Source organism: Tetrao urogallus (genome assembly GCF_951394365.1).
Source record: "Tetrao urogallus genome assembly, chromosome: 24".
In the NCBI taxonomy this organism is placed as follows: domain Eukaryota; kingdom Metazoa; phylum Chordata; class Aves; order Galliformes; family Phasianidae; genus Tetrao; species Tetrao urogallus.
In genome coordinates, this window is record NC_136837.1 from 501,952 (window position 1) to 523,433 (window position 21,482).

At 56.0% G+C, this 21,482-nt stretch overlaps 3 protein-coding genes across 3 annotated transcripts; 2 read left to right on the top strand and 1 right to left on the bottom strand.

Annotated features, from left to right (window-relative positions):
* Window positions 1–625: 625 nt before the first annotated feature.
* On the top strand, window positions 626–11,600 carry CCND3 (cyclin D3; the record flags this gene model as incomplete). The annotated part of the gene is made up of 5 exons (XM_079546562.1): window positions 626–823; window positions 2,271–2,486; window positions 8,428–8,587; window positions 9,088–9,230; window positions 11,439–11,600. The coding sequence occupies 5 exons, from the start codon at window positions 626–628 to the stop codon at window positions 11,598–11,600; spliced, it is 879 nt and encodes a 292-aa protein (XP_079402688.1).
* Window positions 11,601–14,694: 3,094 nt separating this feature from the next.
* Window positions 14,695–17,061, bottom strand: BYSL (bystin like; the record flags this gene model as incomplete). Its single annotated transcript, XM_079546567.1, has 6 exons — window positions 14,695–15,043; window positions 15,255–15,357; window positions 15,641–15,801; window positions 16,024–16,157; window positions 16,436–16,574; window positions 16,658–17,061. The coding sequence occupies 6 exons, from the start codon at window positions 17,059–17,061 to the stop codon at window positions 14,695–14,697; spliced, it is 1,290 nt and encodes a 429-aa protein (XP_079402693.1).
* Window positions 17,062–18,848: 1,787 nt separating this feature from the next.
* Window positions 18,849–21,007, top strand: MED20 (mediator complex subunit 20; the record flags this gene model as incomplete). Its single annotated transcript, XM_079546247.1, has 2 exons — window positions 18,849–19,085; window positions 20,792–21,007. 2 exons carry the CDS (start codon window positions 18,849–18,851, stop codon window positions 21,005–21,007), a joined length of 453 nt encoding a protein of 150 aa, XP_079402373.1.
* Window positions 21,008–21,482: the final 475 nt, after the last annotated feature.

A 21,482-nucleotide genomic window follows, 5' to 3' on the forward strand; every position in this document is an offset into this window, starting at 1 on the left:
TCTGCTGAGGAGCTGCACCAGTCACAACGCGAGGGTAACTTTTGGAAGACAGCAGCCTAAGTACAGACTGGCTCCGAGTTGTGTACACAGCTGATTATTTTCCTAGCCTTGAAAGGCTCTGGCCACAAAAAGCAGGGGAAGGAATAGGACTGAACGCTGAAAAATTACTGTTAGAAACAGTAATGACGGGCTTGATGTGCATTCCTTGTGGGCTTGGGGACCGTCCCTTTGGAGCCTGCCTGGACATCCCTCGCCCTCACGGGCACTTCGGCCTCGCCGAGGCACCGGGAGCAGCTCCTGCAAACCAAACGGACCCGGGGGGGCCACGCGGCCGCCGGATGGGCCGGGACAGACGCGGGGGCGGCTGCTCCCCGCCTCCCCCCAACATGGCAGCGGCTCCCGCGGCCGCCCCACGTGCTGCCAGCCCGCCGTGCGCCCAGAGCCCCGCCACTTGGGGGGGCGTGGCCACCTCCGGCTTTCGGCGCGTTACGCCGAAGCTGCCCGCCGATTGGCTGCGAGCGCCGAGGCCCCGCCCCGCCGAGCCGAGGCCCCGCCTCCCGGCGCGCCGCCCGCTCCCGGCGTCTCGCGGCCGCAGCAGCGGAGCCGGCGTTGCCCGCCCGCGCCCATGGAGCTGCTGTGCGTGGAACCCGCGGCTCGAGTACCGCGCGCCGGGCGCGACCCGCAGCTGCTGGGGGACCGGCGGGTGCTGCAGAACCTGCTGAGCCAGGAGGAGCGTTACAGCCCCCGCGTCTCCTATTTCCAATGCGTGCAGCGCGAGATCAAGCCCTACATGCGGAAAATGCTGGCGTTCTGGATGCTGGAGGTACGGCCCCCGCCGGCGCCTCCTCTACGCCTCCGCGCGCAGCTCCTGGTCCTGGCACCGGCGCTTTCTTGCACCCGTCGTCCCTCCCCGCAAGTCCCCGCGCCGGCGGGAAGGAGGCGGCGAGAGGCGGGGAGGAGGGCAGCTCCCTGCACGGTCCTTCATGCGGCGTGCGGGGCGGCCCGGGGGGCGGCGGGGACGTTGTGTCCGTCCTGCTGCGGCTCCGGTGTACGGGGTGGGGGACGGGGGGGAGCGAAGGGGCAGCGCTTGTGCTGGAAGCGATCGCCCCGAGCTGTGCGCCCCATGCGCTCCCGATAACGTTCTGGGAGCCCCAACCGCACCGTGCTCCCCAAAAAGCGCCCAGGGAGGGGGGCTGAGCGGCGATGGCGGTGCGGAGGATCGCGTGTCCTGCGCGGGGCCGAGAACGCCTCGTTAAAAGGGGGAAATAATATCGCTAGCGTTTCCTTCCCTAAATGAAAAACGAATGCGGCTCTGTAGGATGCGCTGTAGAGGGGGACGCCTCGGGGAGCTCTTGGTGAGGCGGTCGGAGCGTGCCGTCAGCAAGCAGGGAAAGAAAGAACATTCTGCAAAAAGCAGATGACTTCGGATCGAGCCCGCTGCTTTTCATCGGAAAGAAACGATGGGGCACGGTGCTTTTAGCGAGTGTGTTTGTTCTTGTTCCTATTAGCATTGTCCTGTTTGTGCCATTCCCTTTCTGAGAAGGTTAGACAAACGCTGCTTTGGAGCCTGTTGCTGGGGAGCTCAGAAGGCTGTCAAAAAGTAGGTGACACCTGGCACTGCTCCCAGCACTGCGTGCAGCCCATGCAGGGTCGCTGCTGGGGAAGCACAGTGCTGCCTGAGGAGAAACTTCAATATCTGTATGGCTGTGACTGGTGCTGCGGTGCTGACTGATCAGAGCAAAGGACTGGGATGGAGAGCCCTGGGGTTCTGCTTGTGGCGGTGGTGCCAGTGTGGCTGAGGGAGGTTTGGGGCTGGCTGGGGATGCTGCACAAGCGGCTCTCCAGCTGGGCGCTGCTGGCAGTGTGAGTTTCCCCCATGGTCCCAACTCTCCGAGGCGGCTCAGCTGTCAGCAGGCATCCCCAGCAGAAGTTACAAGGCTGCAAATGAAGCATTTGGGCTCTTTTTAACCACATTCAAGTTCTGCAGGAAGAAATGAATGAAGGCATACAGCTTTGGTGGAATCTGTTGCTATTGTGGAAGCTGTAGACTTAACACCTGTAGCTCATTTGCACCTTTGCACTGCGGTGCTGCCATAGCTCTGCAGATAGGTGTGAAACACCATCCTGACCAGAACCTTTGAAGTTGCGGTGGGGCAGGATCTGGGGAGTCCGGTGCTGATTAAAATTTCCTTTTTTTTTTCTTTCTCTTTTTCCCTTTTCTCTCTTTTCTTTTTTTTTTTTTTTTTTTTTTGGTAATTGGTTTTTCTCAGGTGTGCGAGGAGCAGAAATGTGAAGAGGAGGTGTTCCCTTTGGCCATGAATTACGTGGATCGCTACCTGTCGTCCGTCCCCGTGCGGAAGAATCACTTGCAACTTCTGGGGGCAGTCTGCATGCTGCTGGCTTCCAAGCTGCGGGAAACCATGCCCCTTACTGTGGAGAAGCTCTGCATCTACACAGACAATTCCATCACGCCTCAGCAGCTCCTGGTAACCACCCCTATCTCTAAGGGCTCTCCAGCCCCTCCCCAGCCCTTTTATCTCCTGCGTGCTGCTGCTTGGCAGCATACCTGCCCCTGTGTCTCCTTGTGCTTTTTGTCCCATTTCTCCACCTTCCTCTTGGTTCCCCAACCAACCGTCTCACCTCTTTGCCTTGGTGGGTTTGATGTCTGTAGGTGGAGACTTTTCTCCTTGGCACAGCCTCTCTCCCTGTTGTGGAAAGCAGGGTTGTCACCTCCACATTACAGAGAAACTTCCTGTGCCTTACGTGCTGGCTGCCAGCACAGAGCTTGCTCCTGAACGTGCTCCTGAGTGAGCTCTGGGGAACAAAGGCTGCGTCTGCACTGCAGTGGAGCAGCAGGCAGGTGCTGGAGTGTGCCTCTGTGCTCTGCTCCAGCTGCAGTGCACCCTGCTCCTGGGCATGGCGTGGGAGCTACATTTCCACCCTGCTGGGGAAATGAAGCCTTAGGTGCAGAGTTACCCAGTGGAGTGGGTGGCAGCAGGATGACCTCGGAGCTGGCTTGCTGGGTTGCACCGTCCGGGCTGCCGGTGCTGCTGTGGTGATGGCAGTGCTGGGAGCTTGCTGCTGCCCAGGCCCTGCTTCAAGCCTTGAGTTAAAGCAGGGCTGCTCTACTTAATTCCATCAGACACTTGGGCACTAGCTGCATAGGCTTTGAAAGGCAGAATGTTTTCTGGTCTGATAAAAGATCCTAACCTCTGAATTCAGTTTTGCTGATGGGGAATGGAACCAGAGAACCCCTTTATTTGGGGACCTCCCGTGCTGCTGGGTCAAAGCTCTCAGGAGGAAACGGCCACCTCGATTCGAGTAATAAACATCCCCGGAGGTTTATCTGTGAGAGTTTCTCAGGGTTAGTCATTGCTGTATTAAATATCTGTTTTTCTGGGCTGGTGGTGGGTGAAGTGATCTAAGCGTGATTTGTCCCCGAGGTGGGGACAGAACTTTCAGGTGTGAATCAGAAGGCAGGTCTGCAATGGGCTTTGCTCTGACTGTGGGTTTTCCAAGTGCCAGTGAAGGTTGGGGAAAACCCCCTCCCCTCCATACGTCTCTCCCTTTAGTTATTTGCGGGTGTTGTTGCCTTCTTTAGCAGTCATGAAGAAAGTAGAATCATAGAATCCTTAGTGTTGGAAGGGATCTTTAAAGGTCATCTAGTCCAACTCCCCTGCAGTGAACGGGGATGTGCTCAGCTAGATCAGGTTGTACACTGATCATTGCCTTGAGTAACAGTGAGAAATGCAGAGGGGATGCACATGCTCACTGCTGATTCGGATGCTGAGCTAGAGCTGCCATAAAAGCCATGCCATGGTTTTGTCCAACTGTCAGCAAGATTTCATCCTGGAGAGCAACTTCTTACCTGCCAGTGGATTCTTCACGTGCATCTTCCCGGGATTGGAGTCCATCACATACCAGCCTGTAACAGAAGGGTTCCTCTTGGCACAGTGTCAGTAACTCCCATGTTTCTGTCTCCTTTTCCTACCACTGTCATTACCCCTGCGGGTCAGGGGCAGTGATCACAGCAGATCTTAATGGTTTCTGCAGCAGTGATCTTGGGCCACAAAGGGATGGCAGATACCACATCTTCTGCAGATTCTTGTTTATTTGAAGACTCTTTTTTGGTGCTGGTTTTCTCTGTCAATCAAATCTCAAGCTTTGTTTTAACAGGCTCCTTCCAGAGAACAGCTAGGAGATGTGCAGGTGGGCAGTGGGCATGGATGTGTTTGCATGCAGAAGCACCATCCCAGAGACTTTTTCTTTTGCCCTCCACTGAAATGCTGAAGCCTCTTTGCTTGGAGGCCGCCCTCCCGCCCCAGAGGTTTGTCAGCAGGAAGCTGTGGCTAAACCATGCCACAACATTCATCTTCCTTTCTCCCTCCTCTTGCTCGTGTTGCAGTGGAAATGGAGGAGAGTAGTGCTGCCTGCCAGCCACCTGTTGCTTGCTTTTTTCTGCAAGTCTTTGTGCTGGAGTTCTGCTTTTCCTGTGCAGTTTTCCCACCAGGATCCTGGGACACTGCAGAGTGGGGCACAGCTGAGTAGCTGGCATGTGTCGTTCCTCACTGTGCACCAGGGTCAGTGTGACCAGAGCAGCTTCCCAAGGCTTACTTTTGGTAGATGCTTCACCTCGTTGGGTGCAGATTCTGCTCCAGTTCTCTTTTCTCCACTGCAAAGAGGGAGCAGAGGTAGCATCTGAAGATACTTGCCAGGTCTCAAAGTGGAGACAAACCTTTCAAGAGTTAACGCCCCAATTACAAAACCAGGGTGAGCTGCTGTTTCCCTCCGCTGTGGTAATGTTGCTTCTCTTTCACAATCTTGCTCTGGAAAACGGTGGGGAGGGGAAGGGGAGCTTCTTCATCGAGATGTGGGCAGTGGTGCACGCAGCTGCCTGCTGGGATCTTTGCAGTTTCAGCTCCCACCAGTCCCTCCTGGCCTTTGGGAGGAAGCCAGCCTGCTTTCCCGTGAGCTTTGCTTCCTTCTCCTGCGGGGATGCTTGGCACCAGCTCAGCAGCTCAGAATGGACACACTTGAAACACAATCTAGCTGAAGTTATTCTAGAGAGAAGGAAGTGCTGCAACGAGGGACTTGTCCATTTGGAGGAAGTTGGATTTCCGTTGAGGGCGTTATCTAACCTACCTTTTTTTTTTCCTTTAATAAAGTGCAGGGTTTTTGTTTTTTTGTTTTTTTTTTTCTTTTTTCTTTTTTTTTTTCTGGCTTCTACAAGAAGGCATTCAGCTGCTCAAGGGCTGGGGAGACCACTTGTAGGTCACCTTATTCTTTGGCCTGCATGCATCTGCCTGATCTGCCCCTAATTTGTTGGCTTGCCTCTGAGCTCTTTGATCTAAGATCAATTGTTCAGATTCCAGGCATCAGCTGGCACAGACTGTGAGCAGAACCAGGCCGTGAGGCATACAGCGAGGGCAGCAGCAGTGACACCAGGTGATGAGGAGTGAAAATGAGAGGAAGGAATAACGGCTGAGCAGAAAGAGATGTTCAGTTGTGATAAGCATTGAGCTTCCAGAACGCATGCTTGTCTGTAGTTTGCCTTCTGCTTGTTGCACGGGTGGAATAGGTGTGACTTTCTGCCTCTGAAGTTGGCACCTTTACCCTTGGCATCCAGTCTTGAACTGGTTGGTCAGGGGATGGAAGCGAACGTTTGCCCCAGATTTCCTATTTGCAGGTGGGCTGTCGTGGCCTCTCATTTCTGTAGCTGTGTCTCAGCTGCTGGGGAGGGTGGGTTGCCGACAGCCACAGCAGCAGCTCTTCCACCCTTCCTTTGAGTCAGCTCGCGAGCATACCAGAGCAGCTCCTGCTTTGTTGCTGTCTCATTGAGGCTCATTGGTGTAAAATGGTACCTTATCAACCCGAGTGACAAAATCGAGCACGACTTCCTTTCTCTTGCAGGCAGGGCTGCTGCAGAGGAGCTGGGCTCTGCTCCCTGTGCAGCATTGCCAGATGTGTTTACACAGCCTCGTAGGCATGGCGTGTGTGTGGGTGTTGCTGGGGGCAGAGCTTGATTTACAGGGTGACTGTCACTACGTAATGAGGAGAGAAGCTGCTGTAACTGTTAGATACCAGTTGGAGCTTGCAGAACATTGCTTGTGACTAAGAACCCCCTTGATGAGGGGCTTGAGATCGTTTCACTGCAGTAGGACCGCAGTGAGCAGAGAAGGCACTGGACGATGCTAGCTGCTTCCCTTCCTTTGCTTTTGTGGGATGCAGCCGGAAAGGATGGAGGATGCAAGCTTGTAGGGAAAACCCAGCTGTTGTGTGGTTTCCAGCCCAAGAGATGCTGGCCAACTGCGGGGAGCTCTTGCAGGGCAGGGGCTGGGTGTATTCCCAGTGATGGGATGCTTTCTGAGCAATGCTGGCAGCTTGCAACCCTTCCATAGGGAGGTGGGACTCCACAGGCAGGAGAAACAAAGGAAACATTTTCCACTTTCTTCCTCTCTTTCATTAGGCAGGCAGAGGCTGATTCACTTAGGTGCAGAACAAAATGCCAGGAAAAGGATGTTTGCTACACTGAGCGGTGCTGCTGTCACAAACCTGCCTGCCTATCTCTTGCAGCCTTTGGTTCTGCTTCTTCCACAGATAAAGTGATTCAGAGATTCTGCCCTGCTGATCTGAGAGTGTGGAGTCCCAGGGGTGAGCAGGAGAGAAAGGAGGAGCGAGCTGGTGTGGCCGGAGGGCAGCTTTCCCCATGAGCTGGTGGCAGTCCTCAGCTCCTGTCACCATCAGCCCGCACTGTGAGTGCCAGCTAGGGATCTGCCTCTTGTAACGAGGTTTTCAAGAAGCTGAATTGTTTTATTAGGTGGAAGAGAGCTGCTTTTGTGCACTGCAGATGGACAGGCTGTTGTGCTGGACCAGTCGCAGTGTGGCAGGAGCCAGCATGCCCCCAGGTGAGGTCTCACAGCCAATCTGTGCCTTGAATTTTCTCCTTAGGGCAGAGTGTGTTCCAGCAGGGACAGGCCTTCTGCCACACCACACCAACGCCACGTGCCAAGAGCTGGCTTGCAGCTCCGAGAAAGCACACAAGGAACTAGGGTTTGGAATACTGGCAGATGCTGGGCTGGCATCTCCTCCGTTCTCAAGAGCTTCCTTTTCAGGCGTAGCGTTGTGCTTGGGGCTTGGTTGATGAGCAGTGATGTCCATTTCCCCCTTCCAGCCTTGTCCCTTGTGCAGGGAGTCAGGGGGGAGCTGCTGGGCTCTCACCTCCTGCCAGCACTGCGTGCCTTGGGCTCCAGCTGCATGGAGCACAGCAGCTTCCACACAGCACATGGCAGTTCTCTCTTGCGACTCTTCCCTCATGTCATCTTGCCATGTTGCTCAGTTGAGCTTGTGGCCATCTCCCATGTAAGCCTGATTTTTTCCCTGCAGAACCAGGTGCCTGTGTGCTGTGTGCTGTGGTACCGAGGCTCTGGGTCTCATTGCTGCATTTCTTCTTGCTTTTACTCTGTGGATTTGGCTAAAAAATACAGCAAGCCTGGCAGGCTGGCTGTCCATATGGGAGGCAGCGAGTCTGTTCTAGCGAAGCACTGCTTTCTGGTTGGAGAAGCACAAGCTGTGAAGCAGCAAGTAGCACATTGGGCCTGGCAGGGGATTTGGAGCAGGTTGAGCAGTGCTGTTCATTTAAGCAACTCAAAACCAGTGTTGTTGTCTTAAGAGGAAAGTGAGTTAAGGGGGGAAAAAAAGAGAGAAAAGAAAATGGATATCTGCTCTTAGGAAAAAATCTCACTTCTTCAAATCCATCTATTCTGGCAGCCCTGTGGCACTTCTGCGGGCAGCACTGACCTTGTAATCTTAGACTATTTGGACAAAGAACAGATACGTGCCGGGCAGGACCGGGCCCTGAAATGCAGATACCTGATAGGAATCCCAGCTCAGCTCTGCCCTCCCAGCCCCAGCACAGAGGCATTGCTCGGGTGCTGCAGTGCTTCCCTTCCCCTGCACGTCCGCAGGGTCTCTGTGTTCCCCATGCCATGACAACCAGATGGTCCCTGTTTACCCCACCCTGTGCTGCTCCTGGGAGCCTGGGTGGCTCTTTTCAGGAGTGGGGAAGGAACACAGGAGTGATGTGTATGCTGCTGCCTGCTCTGTTTTTCTTACTGTTGCAGCAGCATTGCAAAGCAAAGGATGCCCAGAGGAATGTCTACAAAGCAGAAGGTTAATCTGGTTGCACCTTTGGGAAGAAGAAACCGGATTTGTCACTTCCTCTTCTCATCGTTGCTCCAACCTTCGCAGCGCCACAAGGCTGGATTTGTGCCATAGGCACAGGGCAGGGATGTTCCCTCTCTTCCTCCCTGCCTAAAGGGCTGCGCTGCTTTACTGGCCCTTCCCCAGACTCTGGGTGTAACTGCCTGTGAGTTGAGCGTCTCTGCTGGACTTAGCCCTGCTGAGTAATGTCTGTCTGTCTTTGTACAGGATTGGGAGATTCTGGTCTTGGAGAAGTTAAAGTGGGACCTTGTCTCAGTGATAGCAAACGATTTCTTGGCTCACATCCTCCATCACCTCCCGCTTCCTAAGGACAAGATGGAGCTGGTGAAGAAGCACGCACAGACCTTCGTTGCCCTGTGTGCCACAGGTGGGTGCCTGCTCTGCTGGGGAGAGCTGGAGGGGAGCGGCCTTGAGTGCCTGACTTCATTCATACGGAGTGCTTTGCTGCTCAGCAGCTTTGTCTCCCTGACGAAGCAGAAGTATCCTGGGGGCTCTTAGTGGGTGCCCAGGAGATGGTGGGAGCAGAACAGCTGTGCCATCATTCTGCCTGCGGGAGGCTGTGTGCTGGAGAGCGTCCAGAGCAAAGGCAGCTTCATTGTGAGCCTGGGTCAGCCTTGTTCTGTCATTGGAGCAAGGTCACCTTTGACACTTCTTTTGGTGAGGGAGGCCCAGGGAAATAGCTTGGTGAAGCTTGCTGTTGTGATGCTCAACCTGTTTTCCATTGCTTTGCTCCTGTTTCTCACTGCTAAGCTGGAGACTGCTCTGCCCTCACTAGTTTCCCATGGAAATCAGTCCCAAGAACTTAAGAGTTTGCACACATCCTCGCTAACAGCTTTTTTCTCTCATGTGTCCTCATCCTGGTTTTAGACTACACTTTTGCCATGTACCCCCCCTCCATGATTGCGACGGGCAGCATCAGTGCAGCAGTGCACGGCCTGAGCATCTCTGTGAATGGCTTTGGTGGGGAGGCAGTCACCGAGCTGCTGGCCGGCATCACTGGCACAGAGGTGGTGAGTGTCGGCTGGGCAGCGGTGGGGAGGTTTGGCTGGAGGTTTGGGATTGGGTGGAGGCTCTTCCCCTTTCTGCAGCTTGGTTTGAATGGAGGGGGGGGGAAAGCTGTCTGTAATAATTCTGGCCCTGGTTTGATGAAGGCCTGACAACCGGAGAGCATCTCTAGATGCAGTGTGCTCAGTGCAGCCCATGGCTGCAGGTGGCTCCTGGCCCCCACGTGCCATCTGTGTGGAGGAGATGAGCTCAGAGCCTTTGAAAAGCAGCACAAAAGGGAGCGTCTGTTCCCTGCACAGACAGGTGTTGCTGAGATCGGGTTGACCAGGTGGGCTGGGGCACAGGGCAAAGCTGGGCTTGGCATCTGCTTGCCTCCATGGTGTCTGGTTGCAGGTACCCAGGCTGGAGGTATGCAGCATTTTGGGATGTTGGCATCGGACAGTGGGGGGCATCTACCCACCCCTCTGCTGCCCTCTGAGTGGGGAAGGGGTGTCACCAGGCTCCCCATGTGCTGGTCACTCTGGATGCTGTGAAGCCATCGGGAGCCCTTATCCTGCCTGGGCCCTTTCTGATCTTTTCTTCTGCCCCAGCACAAATGCCAGCAGCCGGCATGGGGTTGGTTTCAGTCCCCTGACAGCAGTGCTGGGACTTGGAACTGGTGCCTGTGCCGGATGGGAGGCTGTGACCTGGCTTTGTCCATGCAGAGAGGGGATGGGGCAGGAAGATGTGTTGCTTTATTCGTGCAGCTTTTTATATTTTTTTTTGTTTGCAGGAGCTTTTTTAAAGAGTTAATCAGTGCAGCCAGCTGCTTTCAAGCTGCTGCGGTGAATGGGACAGGGGCTGAAACTGGCTGTGGGCTGGAGTTGGTGGAGGGAACAGGTGGGAAGCAGGGAGGACACCACAGAGGGAGTGCAGCCAAAACGGTCAGGGGCAGCTCAGCTGCCTTCCAATCTGCTCGGGTGCTGCACGGCCAGCCTCTGCCCAGCTCCTGCAGCAGGAGGAAGCCCTGGGGATGTGCCTGCAGCACCACAGGGCTCCCAGGGGAAGCCCCCAGCCTCCCATCTCACCTCAGGGCTGGTGGTTCTCCCTGAACACGGCCGTGCACTGTCCCTGGGCTGTGACTCAGAGCCGCACCATTCTGCTGCTGTACCCTCAGCCTGCAGAGCCCGCAGCTCAGCTGCCCATGGAGTCAGGGCACGCAGATTGGGGCAGCCCCCACAGCCCCCGGCTCCACTGTCAGGTGAAGGGCTGCACGCAGCTGAGCCAACTGTCAGCATCTCTCCCAAAATCACCCATGGAAAGCCCGGTGGTGGCTCCTCTGCCTCCATTCCTATCTGCAGACAGGTGGGAGGTGAGGGCAGCCCCGTTTCGCTGCGCCGTGCCCCGCGCTGTCCCCTCCGCCCGCCAGCGGCTCCGGGCTGCAGCGCCTTTGGGCTGCTCTTACTGGAAGCGGCGCAGGGCAGGGGTGGTGGGCGTTGCTATTTCTGCTCGCCACATCCTCTGACAGTTTCTAAGAACCGGCGGTGGATTCCTGGTAAGAGATTTCGGTGTGTGACAATATCCCGCGAGCGCACAGCCCTGTGTAGCCGGCTGGGCTGCGGCCCTGAGTGCAAAATGCTGCCTCGTGCCGCTGAGTGACAGCGTGTGGGAGAGGGGCCAGGCTGTGCCCTTTCGTAGTGCAGCTCGTGGTGGTCACAGCACTGCTGCGGTGAGGCGGAGGAATTCCCTCCTCTGGTCACGGCTGGGTCTGGCTGGACGTGTGAGTTTTGGCTTCCAGATCCGCAGTGATGTGCGTGCCACCGGGCTCCCAGCAGGGATGACCTGGTCCTACTTGGGCAGTGGCACGACAAGATGCAGAGCTTGAGGAGACCCTGAGCCTGAGGGTCCCTGCACTCATGTGTGTATCTGTCCTGAGGGATGGCTCTGGCCAGCCCAGAGGTGTTGTGCTCTGCCCCTGCGCTCGTTGGGGGTGGCTGGCTGCATTGCTGAGCTCACTGCTGCGTACAGTGGGAAGAGGATAAGCAGAGTGTGAGACTTCCAGGAAGGATCTAAACGACAGGCAAGCTGGAGGTGTCTCCTACAGGAAAAGGGCTTCTGTGTGCTTCGATGCCCCAGGGGCCGGAGGTATAATCCAGCAGCCGCTCAGAGCTGTTTTAAGGCCCTCAACTCTGAACAGCAGAACTGAGGCCTCTTGTCCCGCCCCTCTCCTACAGGACTGCCTGAAGGCTTGTCAGGAGCAGATTGAGGCAGCCCTAGCCGAGAGCCTGAAGCAGGCATCCCAAAGCCAACAGGAATACAGCACCGCCAAGACTGCTGCTTACCCGGCCAGCCAGCCCACCAGCACCCCCACAGATGTCACGGACATCAACCTGTGACCGGCTGCCCCTGCCCGAGAGCTGCCCATCCCACGACAGCAGGACCCGACCCAGGCACCCAGAGTTTGCGGCGTCCCCCCGGTCCATCCGAGAGCCCCTCCACCTGAAGCCTGCTGTGGGGATTCGCTCTTCCTGCTGGCTGTGTGAGGGCAGCTCCGTGCTCATCCTTCTCCCCACCTCCAGCGCCAAGGGGGTGGCAGGGGGAGGGCGCCGGGGTCTCTGGTGACTCTGTGGTGCTCAGTGCTGCTTGAACTCTGCTCGCTGGCTGCTGGGGGTGGTGGGGGCGAGGTGGCCCTTCCGGGGGGGCTGGGTTGCAGAAGAGCTGAGGAGGGGAACAGAATCCAAAAGGAAATGGTAAAACGTTTCTGTTTGCTTTCCTTGTCCCCTGGCTGGCAGACTGCTGTGCTCAGGTGTGTTTACTGCAATGACTTCCAGCCCTGCATGGGCCACCAATCGTGCACAGCCAGCTCTCAGTTGGCTTACGCGACCAAAATGTCCGTCATCCCCTCGCCAAGCACTGTGCTCGTGGGTCCCTGGGTCTGGGCTGCTGTGTGTGGATAGCTGTGGCTCCGGGGCGGTGTGGCTGCTTCTGCTTGGAGGGATGTGTGTGCCTTGTTTCTTGTTGCCATTAGGTCTGGGATTTGCGGGTTCTTGGCTTTGCTTGGGAGAAGTGCTCCCTTTTTTGCATGGACGCAGGGAAGTCCTCATCCTGGGGACTCCTGGGGAGAGCAGTGGGTGCAGCGCGATGCTGCAGCGCAAACCCGTGCAAAGTGCCTTGGCTTTCTGCTGCCCCACCGAGGCTGCTTAATTTATTGTTAAGTGCTATGGAAAGGGGGGGGAGGAAGGCTGCTGCTCCATGCGGTGGGGACTGGATGCCGGTCTTTTCTCCTTCCTAAAGTGCCTTTATCCTTTGTCCCCTTCCTTTGCTCCCTGGGCAGTGGGAAGCTCTCACTTGAAAGCTGTTTGGCTGTAGGTAGCTCAGAAGTCAGGCTAGATTTAAGGAAAAAAAAAATATCACTGAATGTGCTGCTATAGTCTGAAATGCATTTTCACTCCTCCAAGCCAGGGATCTCAGATCGTGTCCGGGGGGCTGTTCTGCATCAATACCCATATGGCTCTGAGCTGTGTCCTCACAGGGTAGAAAACTCACTGCGCACTTGAGTTGAACAGTGATTGCATTTTGTTGTCTTTCTTGTTGATCCTGTCTGTTAGTTTTACAAAAAAAAAAAAAAAAAGTGTTGTTTTTTTTTAAAGAAAAAAAAAACATTATATAATGCTGCTTTTCTAAGAGACAATCAATAAATTGTAGACGTGTATTAACCAGGAATAGCCAGAGAGCCGCTGCGGGGGGGGAGGCAGTGCTGCTGGGGCTGCCCTCTGGACACAGAGCTGCGGCTGCTGTCCTGGGGGAAATCTGCTCTGGGTGCCACCAGAAACAAATTTTATCAGGTGGAAAAAGCTGGGGCTGCTGTTCTCCCACCACCGATGTGTCACGAGGAGCGTCTGTACAAACAAATTTTTATATATATGTATGTATGAGTGAGTTTTAATTTAAGAGTAATCTGTTTTTGGTGTTCACATGCAAGAGTCCTGCTGCTGGGAGAGTCAAGTACCGTATAATGTTGCAATAAAGTACTTTAAATGAGCACAGTGGTGTCAGGGCTTTCCCTTTGCAGCCGTTCAGTGCTGCTGAAGCGTTCCCTGCACAGACAGGCGCTGTGCTGCAGGAAGGTGAGCGCAGTGCATTGCGTGTGCTGGCAGCATGGTGTGTCTCTTGCTTATCAGCTTTTGGGTTTTTTAAAGAAAGGAAATATGAATCAGGAAGCCAAGAAAAAAAGAAGTGCTGCGGTGTGTGAGTGGCCCCAGGTGCTGTGTGCTGCTCTGCTCCGTGTGGCTGCTGGGGAAGGGGAGAAGTGGAGCTGGGAGGAGGTGGTGCTCAGCACTGCACGGAGCTGCACACAATCTTCCTCACGGGCTGTGATGGAGCAAAGCTGGACATCTGCAAGCCCTGTAGTGTCCAGGTAAGCACCCATGTAAGTGCAGCCTTATGGGATGTCCCTGCTGGGTTTTCCAGCAGAGGTGGCACTTTGTGGGCTTTGCCACATGTGGCCTCACTGGCCAAGAACAGCAGTGCTGCGGTGCTGGGGCTGCTCCATCTCTGTGGAGCAGAAAGCCAAAGTCCTTGGGGCAACTGGGAAGTGTTTGGGAATGGTCAGTGCAGAAGGGGCTGCCAGCACAGCGGTGCATGTGCTGAGATGGGAGCAGGCAGGAAGGAGGCCCAGGCCACGAGACATCTCCAAAAGGATGCACTGCAGGGAGTGGGGAGGGATGGGGAACAATCAGAGGCTGCCAGCCTTGCAAGGACAGAAGCTCTTAGAGGGCTTTCTGCTCCCAGTGCTGCTGGGCAGCTTCTGCCCTCATCTCTGCCTGGGGCTGTACACAGCATCTCTGGGTTGGCACAGGTCAGGTGCTGGCAGCAAACCTGGAAGCACCACCTGTAGCATTCCTGTAGAGCTCCTGTGGGCTCTGGGAACAGTCTGGGGGCCCCAGCCTTGGCCCCCACCTTTCTCACTGAAAGAAGATGTTTACCCCCCAGCCCTTTTGCCCAACATCGCAGACCACTTAATGCACAGCAGTCGGGAAGGTGCCTGCTGCCAGCAGGGAGACAAGGGGGTTGCGCAGCCCCCGCTCTCCTTTTGCAGTCGGGACAGCTCCTGCAGTGCAGCCCTGCAAGGAGCCCAGCGTTGGTGGCTTTGCTCTGCCCCCTGCTGGGGACAGGACAGGATGATGCATGTATGCAGCTGTAGAGATGCAACTACAGAGTAGAGCTACTCCAGACTGCAGGACCCAGCTCGGGCTTTATTTTCCAGAACAGGAGCAGGACAAACCCTACTCTTTCTTGGGTGCCAGGGGCATGGCGCTGCCTTGCAACAAGCAATGCAGGGAGCGCAGCCCAGCCCTCTGCGTACAGCACCACGAGCAGAGGGATCCCAGGGCTGGATGTTCCCAAACACCTCCTGGAGGCGTTGCTCCCAGCAGTGTGCAGCAGCCCCCAGGAGCAGGCCAGGCCGTGGTGTTTCCCCACCTCCTCCCCTCACTCCATGGCTGCAGGCTCCTGCCCCTCCACATCCCGCGTCTTGGAGTTCACCAGCTCCCTCCGGATCTCCGCTGAGATCTGCGGATGGCTGTGGAACTTGAGCAGCTCGAGCAGGGCCTCCTTCTGCTCTGAGGACAGGTCCTCCTTGTAGTGCTGGGCGAGAGCCAGGAAGCTCTGGTGCCACAGCACGGGCAGGGTGCGCTGGTCTGTGCGGAAGGCCAAGAAATGGAAGACCAGGGCATCCACCACGCGGAAGGGCAGCGCGTACTTCTTGTCAATGAGCAGCCGGAGGAAGATGCTGTTGGCACCGTTGTATGGCATCTCAGCGATCTTCAGCATGGCTGCACTGTGGGGACAGAGGGAGCAGCGGGTGAGGGCAGGGCCAGCAGCAGCAGGGGGACACCCAGCACAAAAAGGACAGTCTCCAACCTCAGCCCTGGGCAAAGCTGATGAGCAAAAGCTCTCCCTGCTCTGAGCTGCTGGACGGGCTGAGGGACAGATCTGGTGTCCCTGAAAGCAAACTGTTCTCCCACAGTGACTTTGCCCCACTGCGTTACCTGGAGTGCAGGACAGGAATGGAACACTTGGTGAGGATGCTGCCGATGATGATGGCCTCCCGCAGCGTGCAGGTCCCTGATTCACACAGGGGGATGAGGATTCCTGTGAGGGGAGAAGAGTTGGGCACCACTGGTCATCATCACAGCAGGCAGAGCTGCAGGGTGTGAGGCTCAGCCTTGCTCTCTCAGGGCACATTTAACCCATGGAAATAACAGCTCCTCTGCATCATGGACATCCTTCCACCTTCCTCCACCACACTGAGCCCCCACAGCCACAAAGAGAGCAGTGTACAGAAGTAGTGCTGTGCAACACACTGCCCTGCCGAGCTGCTGTGCACTGCAACAGGCTCCCACAGGTGGAGTGCAGCCCCACAGGGAGCCCCTACCTTTGAACCACGCTCCTGGCTTGAATAGAGCCTTCTTCAAAGCCATGTAGAGGTGGAAGTTAAGGCGCTTGTACTCAGCAATATCATCTCTGACCCGTGGCAACAGCACCAGGTTGTAGAACCTCTGGGCCATCCTCTCCTTCAGGTTGGATGAAAATATCCTGTGAAATGCAAAGCATGAAGTGAGGTGTGTGTGTTCTGCATCTCCAGAGCCAGGTTCTGAGAGAAGGGGACTGCAGGAAACCTCTGTCTCTGGGCATCCCCTCTGCTCCAAGGCACGGGGAGGGAGGAGCAGGGTGTTGGACACATGATGGTATTTTGTACATCTCATTCCATTACAGAAAGAGAAAACAACAGCTCAGAGTGCACTGTGCTGGTCGCACCTTGTGGCCTGGTACATCGCCGCTGCCGTCCACGTCTCAGGCTCTGTGATGTAGAGGATCTGCTCCCAGTTGGACAAGGCAGGAATGATTTTAAATGCTTTGGGGAGTTTCCCACTCCTGTATTTGGACAGCACCTTCAGTGAAAGCAGAGGGGCTGGGGTTTGTCTCAAGGTTGTAAGCAAGCCGTCTGCTCCCTGCACAGCTCCGCTGCAAAGGGGCTGTGCTGAGTCTCTGCTCAGCACAGGGCAGCACTTGTGTGCCACACGCGTCCTCCCCATCAGTACGAGCTCCACGGCAGCCCTGAGAGAAGCAGCAGCGCTGCCCCTCCTGGGGCGGGATGACCCCATTGCTGCACTGGGGGTGGGGGTGCCACAAAGGTGTGTGTGGGGCCGGGGGCCCGCAGTGCCCTCACCTCTCGGACGCCTCTGTACACCTCCAGCACGCGGGGGTCGAGCTGAGGCATGGGGCGGCCCGACAGCTCCGACAGCGCCGTCTGCACCTCCGTCTGCTTCTCCGTGATCTTCTCCATGATTACATCCGCCAGCGTCCGCCTGGGAGCCGGGACGAGTCGGTGCTGAGGAACCGGGGCTCCCCGTCCGCCCCCCCACCCCCTCCTCCTCCCCCCGCCCCGCACCTGAGCGGCGGAGCGCGGCTCATGAACGCCTCCAGCGCCCTCTCGTCCTCGGGGTCCACCTCCACATCTCCGCCGCCGCTCCGCCCGTCCCACTCGGCCGCCCGCCGCAGGCTCGGCCATTCCTCGTCCTCCTCGTCCTCCTCCGAGCCGGAGCCGCCCGGGGTCGCGCAGCGCTGCGGCGGCGGTCGGGCGGGCGCCCCGGGGCCGTGCTCGGCCTCCAGCTCCTCCTGCTGCCTCCGCGCCTCCCGCAGGATGCGCCGGGCCAGCCGCGGCCCCACGTAACCTCCGTCCCGCTCCTCCGCATCGCCCTCCGCCTCCCGGCCCCGGCGCTGCCGCACTCGCGGGGCGGCGGCCCTCAGGATCTGCTCGTGCAGCGGCTCCGCGCCGCGCGCCGCCTTCGGCATGGCGTCCTCAGACACGCGCTGCGCGTGCGCGCGCCCGATCCTTCCGCCGCCGCTTCCGGTGCCGGGCGGGGACGGCCGGAGCGATGGGGGTCACCTGGTGAGGGGCCGCGGGGGGCGGGCCGGGGGTTCGGGATGGGCTCCGCGCGTGTCCCCGGGCCGTTTAGAGCCGTTTGTCGCCCCGCAGCGTGACGCAGGTGCCCGTGTTGGAGGGGAAGAGCGTGCAGCAGACGGTGGAGCTGCTGAGCAAGAAGCTGGAGCTGCTGGGCGCCGAGAAGCACGGCGCGTTCGGCGTGGACTGCGAGACGTACCACACGGCCGCCGCCATCAGCAGCCAAGGTGGGCGGCGGGGAGCGGAGCGGAGCGGAGAGGAGCTGTGCCCGCCGTCGGGGCCGCTCCGTGCGTTCTGCCGAGCCCGAGGCTCGCTGCCGCTGAGGGATTTCTGCCTGCGGTGCCGTCCCCTCCTGGAGCAGAATGGGAAAGGAGCTCTGCAGAGAAGGACCTGGGGGTCCTGGCGGCGAACCATCGGCTGCCCTGGTGGTTCCTTGGGGCACACGCGCAGCCAGCGGGGTGAGGAGGCGCTGCTTCCCTCTGCTCTGCCCTGGGCTCCCCAATAAAGGGCAGACGTGGAGCTGCTGTGGAGCCCACAGAGGTGGTGGGAAGCCTGGAGCATCTCCTGATGGAAAAAGGCTGAGAGCCCTGGGGCTGGGGAAGAGAAGGTTCAGAGGAGGCAGGGGGGATCCTAGCAATCTGTACAAATATTGTAGGTGGGTGTCGAGATAATGGGGCCATGCTCTGGCACCCAGTGATAGGATGGGGGGCACTGGGCACAGGCTGGAACTCAGGAAGTTCCCTCTGAATATGAGAAAGAACCGCACTGTGGCCTAACTGGAACTTGGCAAGGGGTGCAAAGAAGAATAAGAAAGGCTTCTATAAGATTCTCAACCAGAAAAGGAAAGTCCATGAGTAAACCTGCATGGACCCCGTACACATAAGCAACACAGGCAGGCTGGTAACAACAGACAAGCAGAATGCTGAAGGATGCAACAGCTTTTTGCCTCAGTCTTTACTGCTCTTCACACAGCCCTGGAGTGGATGGGTCAGAAGGTGGGAGCTGGGGGAGCAATGTCCCTCCTGCTGGAAGCAAAGGTCAGGTTTGTGACCGTCTGAGGATTGTGAATGACCCTACATCCATGGGTGCAATGAGATGCATCCAGGAGTGCTGAGGGAATTGGCTGACATAGTCACCAAGTTGTGGTGACTGCCACCCTGTCCACCTCACCTCCACGCTAGGAGAGATCATGGAGCTGATCCTCCTGGAAGCTATTATGAGCCCCATAAAAGAGAGGGAGGTGCTATGGGATTACCAGCCAGGCTTCCCCAAGGGCAGGTCCTGCCTTGTTGCGTTTTATGGTGGTGCAACCCCAGCAGTGGACAAGGGAAGAGCCACTGATGTCCTCCATCGAGACTTCAGTAAGGCCTTTGACATCGTCCCCCACAGCATCCTTCTCTCCAAATTGGGAAGATACGATGGGTGGACCATTTGATGGGTGAGGAACTGCTTGCAAGATTTCTTTCCTCTTTAAGTGTTAAGAAGTAAATACTGTCTGTTCACTGAACCGCTGGATAACAGTGTGTGTGTGAATGGTACAGGGACATCAGGATTGAGGCAGCAAGGAGAACAAAGCAAGAACAGATGCTTCCTTCTTTGAAGCACATACGAGTGCAGAGCTGTCAGCATCGCAGCCCAAACGCTGTTACTCTTTATTTCAGGGCAGACGGGCAAGCTGATGTACGTGATGCACAACTCTGAGTACCCCCTCAGCTGTTTCGCTCTCTTTGAAAACGGGCCCTGCCTCATCGCAGATGCCAACTTCGATACGCTCATGGTGAAGCTGAAAGGCTTCTTCCAGAACGCCAAGGCAAACAAGATCGAGAGCCGGGGCACGCGCTACCAGTACTGCGACTTCCTGGTGAAGGTGGGCACCGTTACGATGGGTCCCAGCGCCCGGGGGATATCTGTGGAGGTAAGAATCACCTTCAAAGGGTATGAAATCCAGCTACAGGTAGGGAAATCCCATGCTAGAGGCTCTGCTTGAAACCTTGAGTCCCCATTCCTTCCGTGTATCAGTTGTGTTATTAGCCGCTGGCAGTTTATACTGGATGCATTCATGTGTGCAGCAGGCAGAGCATTCATCTCCTCACAGTAAGGTTTAATTCAGGTACTGCAAGGCTCAGCTGTGCCGACAGAAAAGCCTGCTGTTGAGATGTCCATAGATGAAAGCCATCCAACCAAAAAGTTGCTTAAAATACTGATGCACAATGCTGGAAGTGCACTTCAGGTTAATAAACATACTGAGGCGGGTAGAACACTTCGCTGCTAATTTAATGCTGGTTTGGGTTTTGCTTTCTTTCCTGACCTTGTACAGACAGTGGCTGGGCCGAGCAGCACCAGACGGTGCCCTCCTGCCGCAGGTTTGGCTCTAAAGCTGCTCACTCCTCATCAGAGCGCTGTGTGCTGTGGACGTCAGAGCTGCCCCAGGTGTGCTGGCCTGGATTGCTGCACTGTGGGGTGCTGTGTGGGCTCAGAGCCTCTCATCAGATGGCTTCCATGCTCTGCTCAGTGCTGTGGCTGTTGATGAGACTTGAGAGCATCAGTCACAGCATGGCTGCTGCTGTCAGGTGTCTGATGGGGTGGAAGCTGGGCTGCAGCAAACCTTGAATGCTGTAGAGGGAGATGTATCTGTGCACAGGACCCTGTGTGGCAGGACCCAGGATGGTCCTGGAGGTGGTTGGCTGGTTGCAGGTGCGAGTGCAAGGCACTCAAGCTATGGACAAGCCTCAGCAGCTCAGAAACATCTTGGATTAACGCAAGGAGCTGGGCTGTGCTGGTACAGGAAGGGCAAAGCAGAGCAGGTGGGGCTCCAGACATGTAGATGTGTTGGTGCCTAGCAGTCTTTAAGGTAGCTGAGAATTAGGTGTTGGAAGATCTTTCAAAATCTGAGCTCATGTCTTGCTAAACACACAAATCCTATTAACTGGTCTATAATTAATAATGACGCTGCATCTACCCGGGCAGGTGTTCCTAGCTAGCAGGGATGGGATTAAGAAGTGGCTTCACAGGAATAAACACAAAAGTAGTAGTGTGAGCACTGCTGTTGACCTGGGGTTAAAGAGAAGCCTGTTTTACCCTAAGCTTGAGTTTAGGACCAGATTTTCTTGGCAGTCTGGTTGCTTTTGCTTTGGTTTGGTAGTTTGTTTTCAGGGTGTCCTTTAGGGCATAATCCCTGATCTGGAACTGCAAGTCCTTAAATCCCAAGGCTTTATCATTACACACCTGAAAGAAGTCATGGCCACATAAGCTGTTCATATACCAACTTGTGGGAATTAAGTTTATCACTGCTTTTCCAGTACAGGGGATTTAATATGACCAACGAACTTACAGGGTAAATTTCCCTTTCTTTTTCTTCTCTTTTGAAGAGGTGGCTTGCATATTCCCTGCATGTCCTGTTCGTATGTTTGTCCATCCTTCTGCTGTTATATGCTCAACATTCTCAAAGAGAAGAGCACTGTTCTCCTTCTGCAGCCACAGCACAGAGGGGCTGCTTGCTGCCTTCAAACTCTTGATGCATATCTCATATTTAAAACAGTGAGGCAGAGAGAGGAACGTGCGTTGTCCTGTGCGTGGTTATGGCCCTGCAGTGAGCTTCAGGGCTGTGGTTTCTGTTGCCAGGTGGAATACTGCCCTTGTGTGATAGCCAACGACTGCTGGAACCTGCTGATGGAGTTCATGCAGAGCTTCATGGGGAGCCACACTCCCGGCATCCCGTCTGTGTTTGGCACCAAACATGACAGCATCTACAGCCCTGCGGACACAATGGTTCAGTACATGGAGCTGTTCAACAAGATCCGCAAGCAGCAGCAGGTGCCTGTAGCAGGAATCAGGTGAAAGGACTCCCAGAGCTCTGTGCAGAGCGGCTGCATCCTTTCTGCAGATCAGGAGTTCCTCCAAGAAGCGACACTGCTGTCAGCCCAAGGTTTTTTTTCCTTCCAAATCTCTTTGCACCATTTGAAAGCAAAGGTTTTGAATGCCACGAGGATTTCTTCTTGTCCTCCACTCCTTCTTCCTTCTCTGTGTGTCTGTGCTCAGGCCCATGGCTCTGCTGGTTCTCGGTGCAGTGCTTCATGCAGGGGGTTTACCATTTGTTGGCAAAGGAATCCCAGCCAAACGCATGCAGAGGGCAGAGTCTCACTGAATGCAAACAGCTAGGAGAAAGGATATTTTTTTTTACTGCAATATTTGTGTGAAAATGTCTTGTTATTTTTTGTCAAAATAAAAAGCTGTCTTTTTGTGAGAAAATGGAGTCTGTGCACAGCGAGTTTTGTTCTGCTTTGTATTGTTTATTTACAGCTTTTGAAATGTT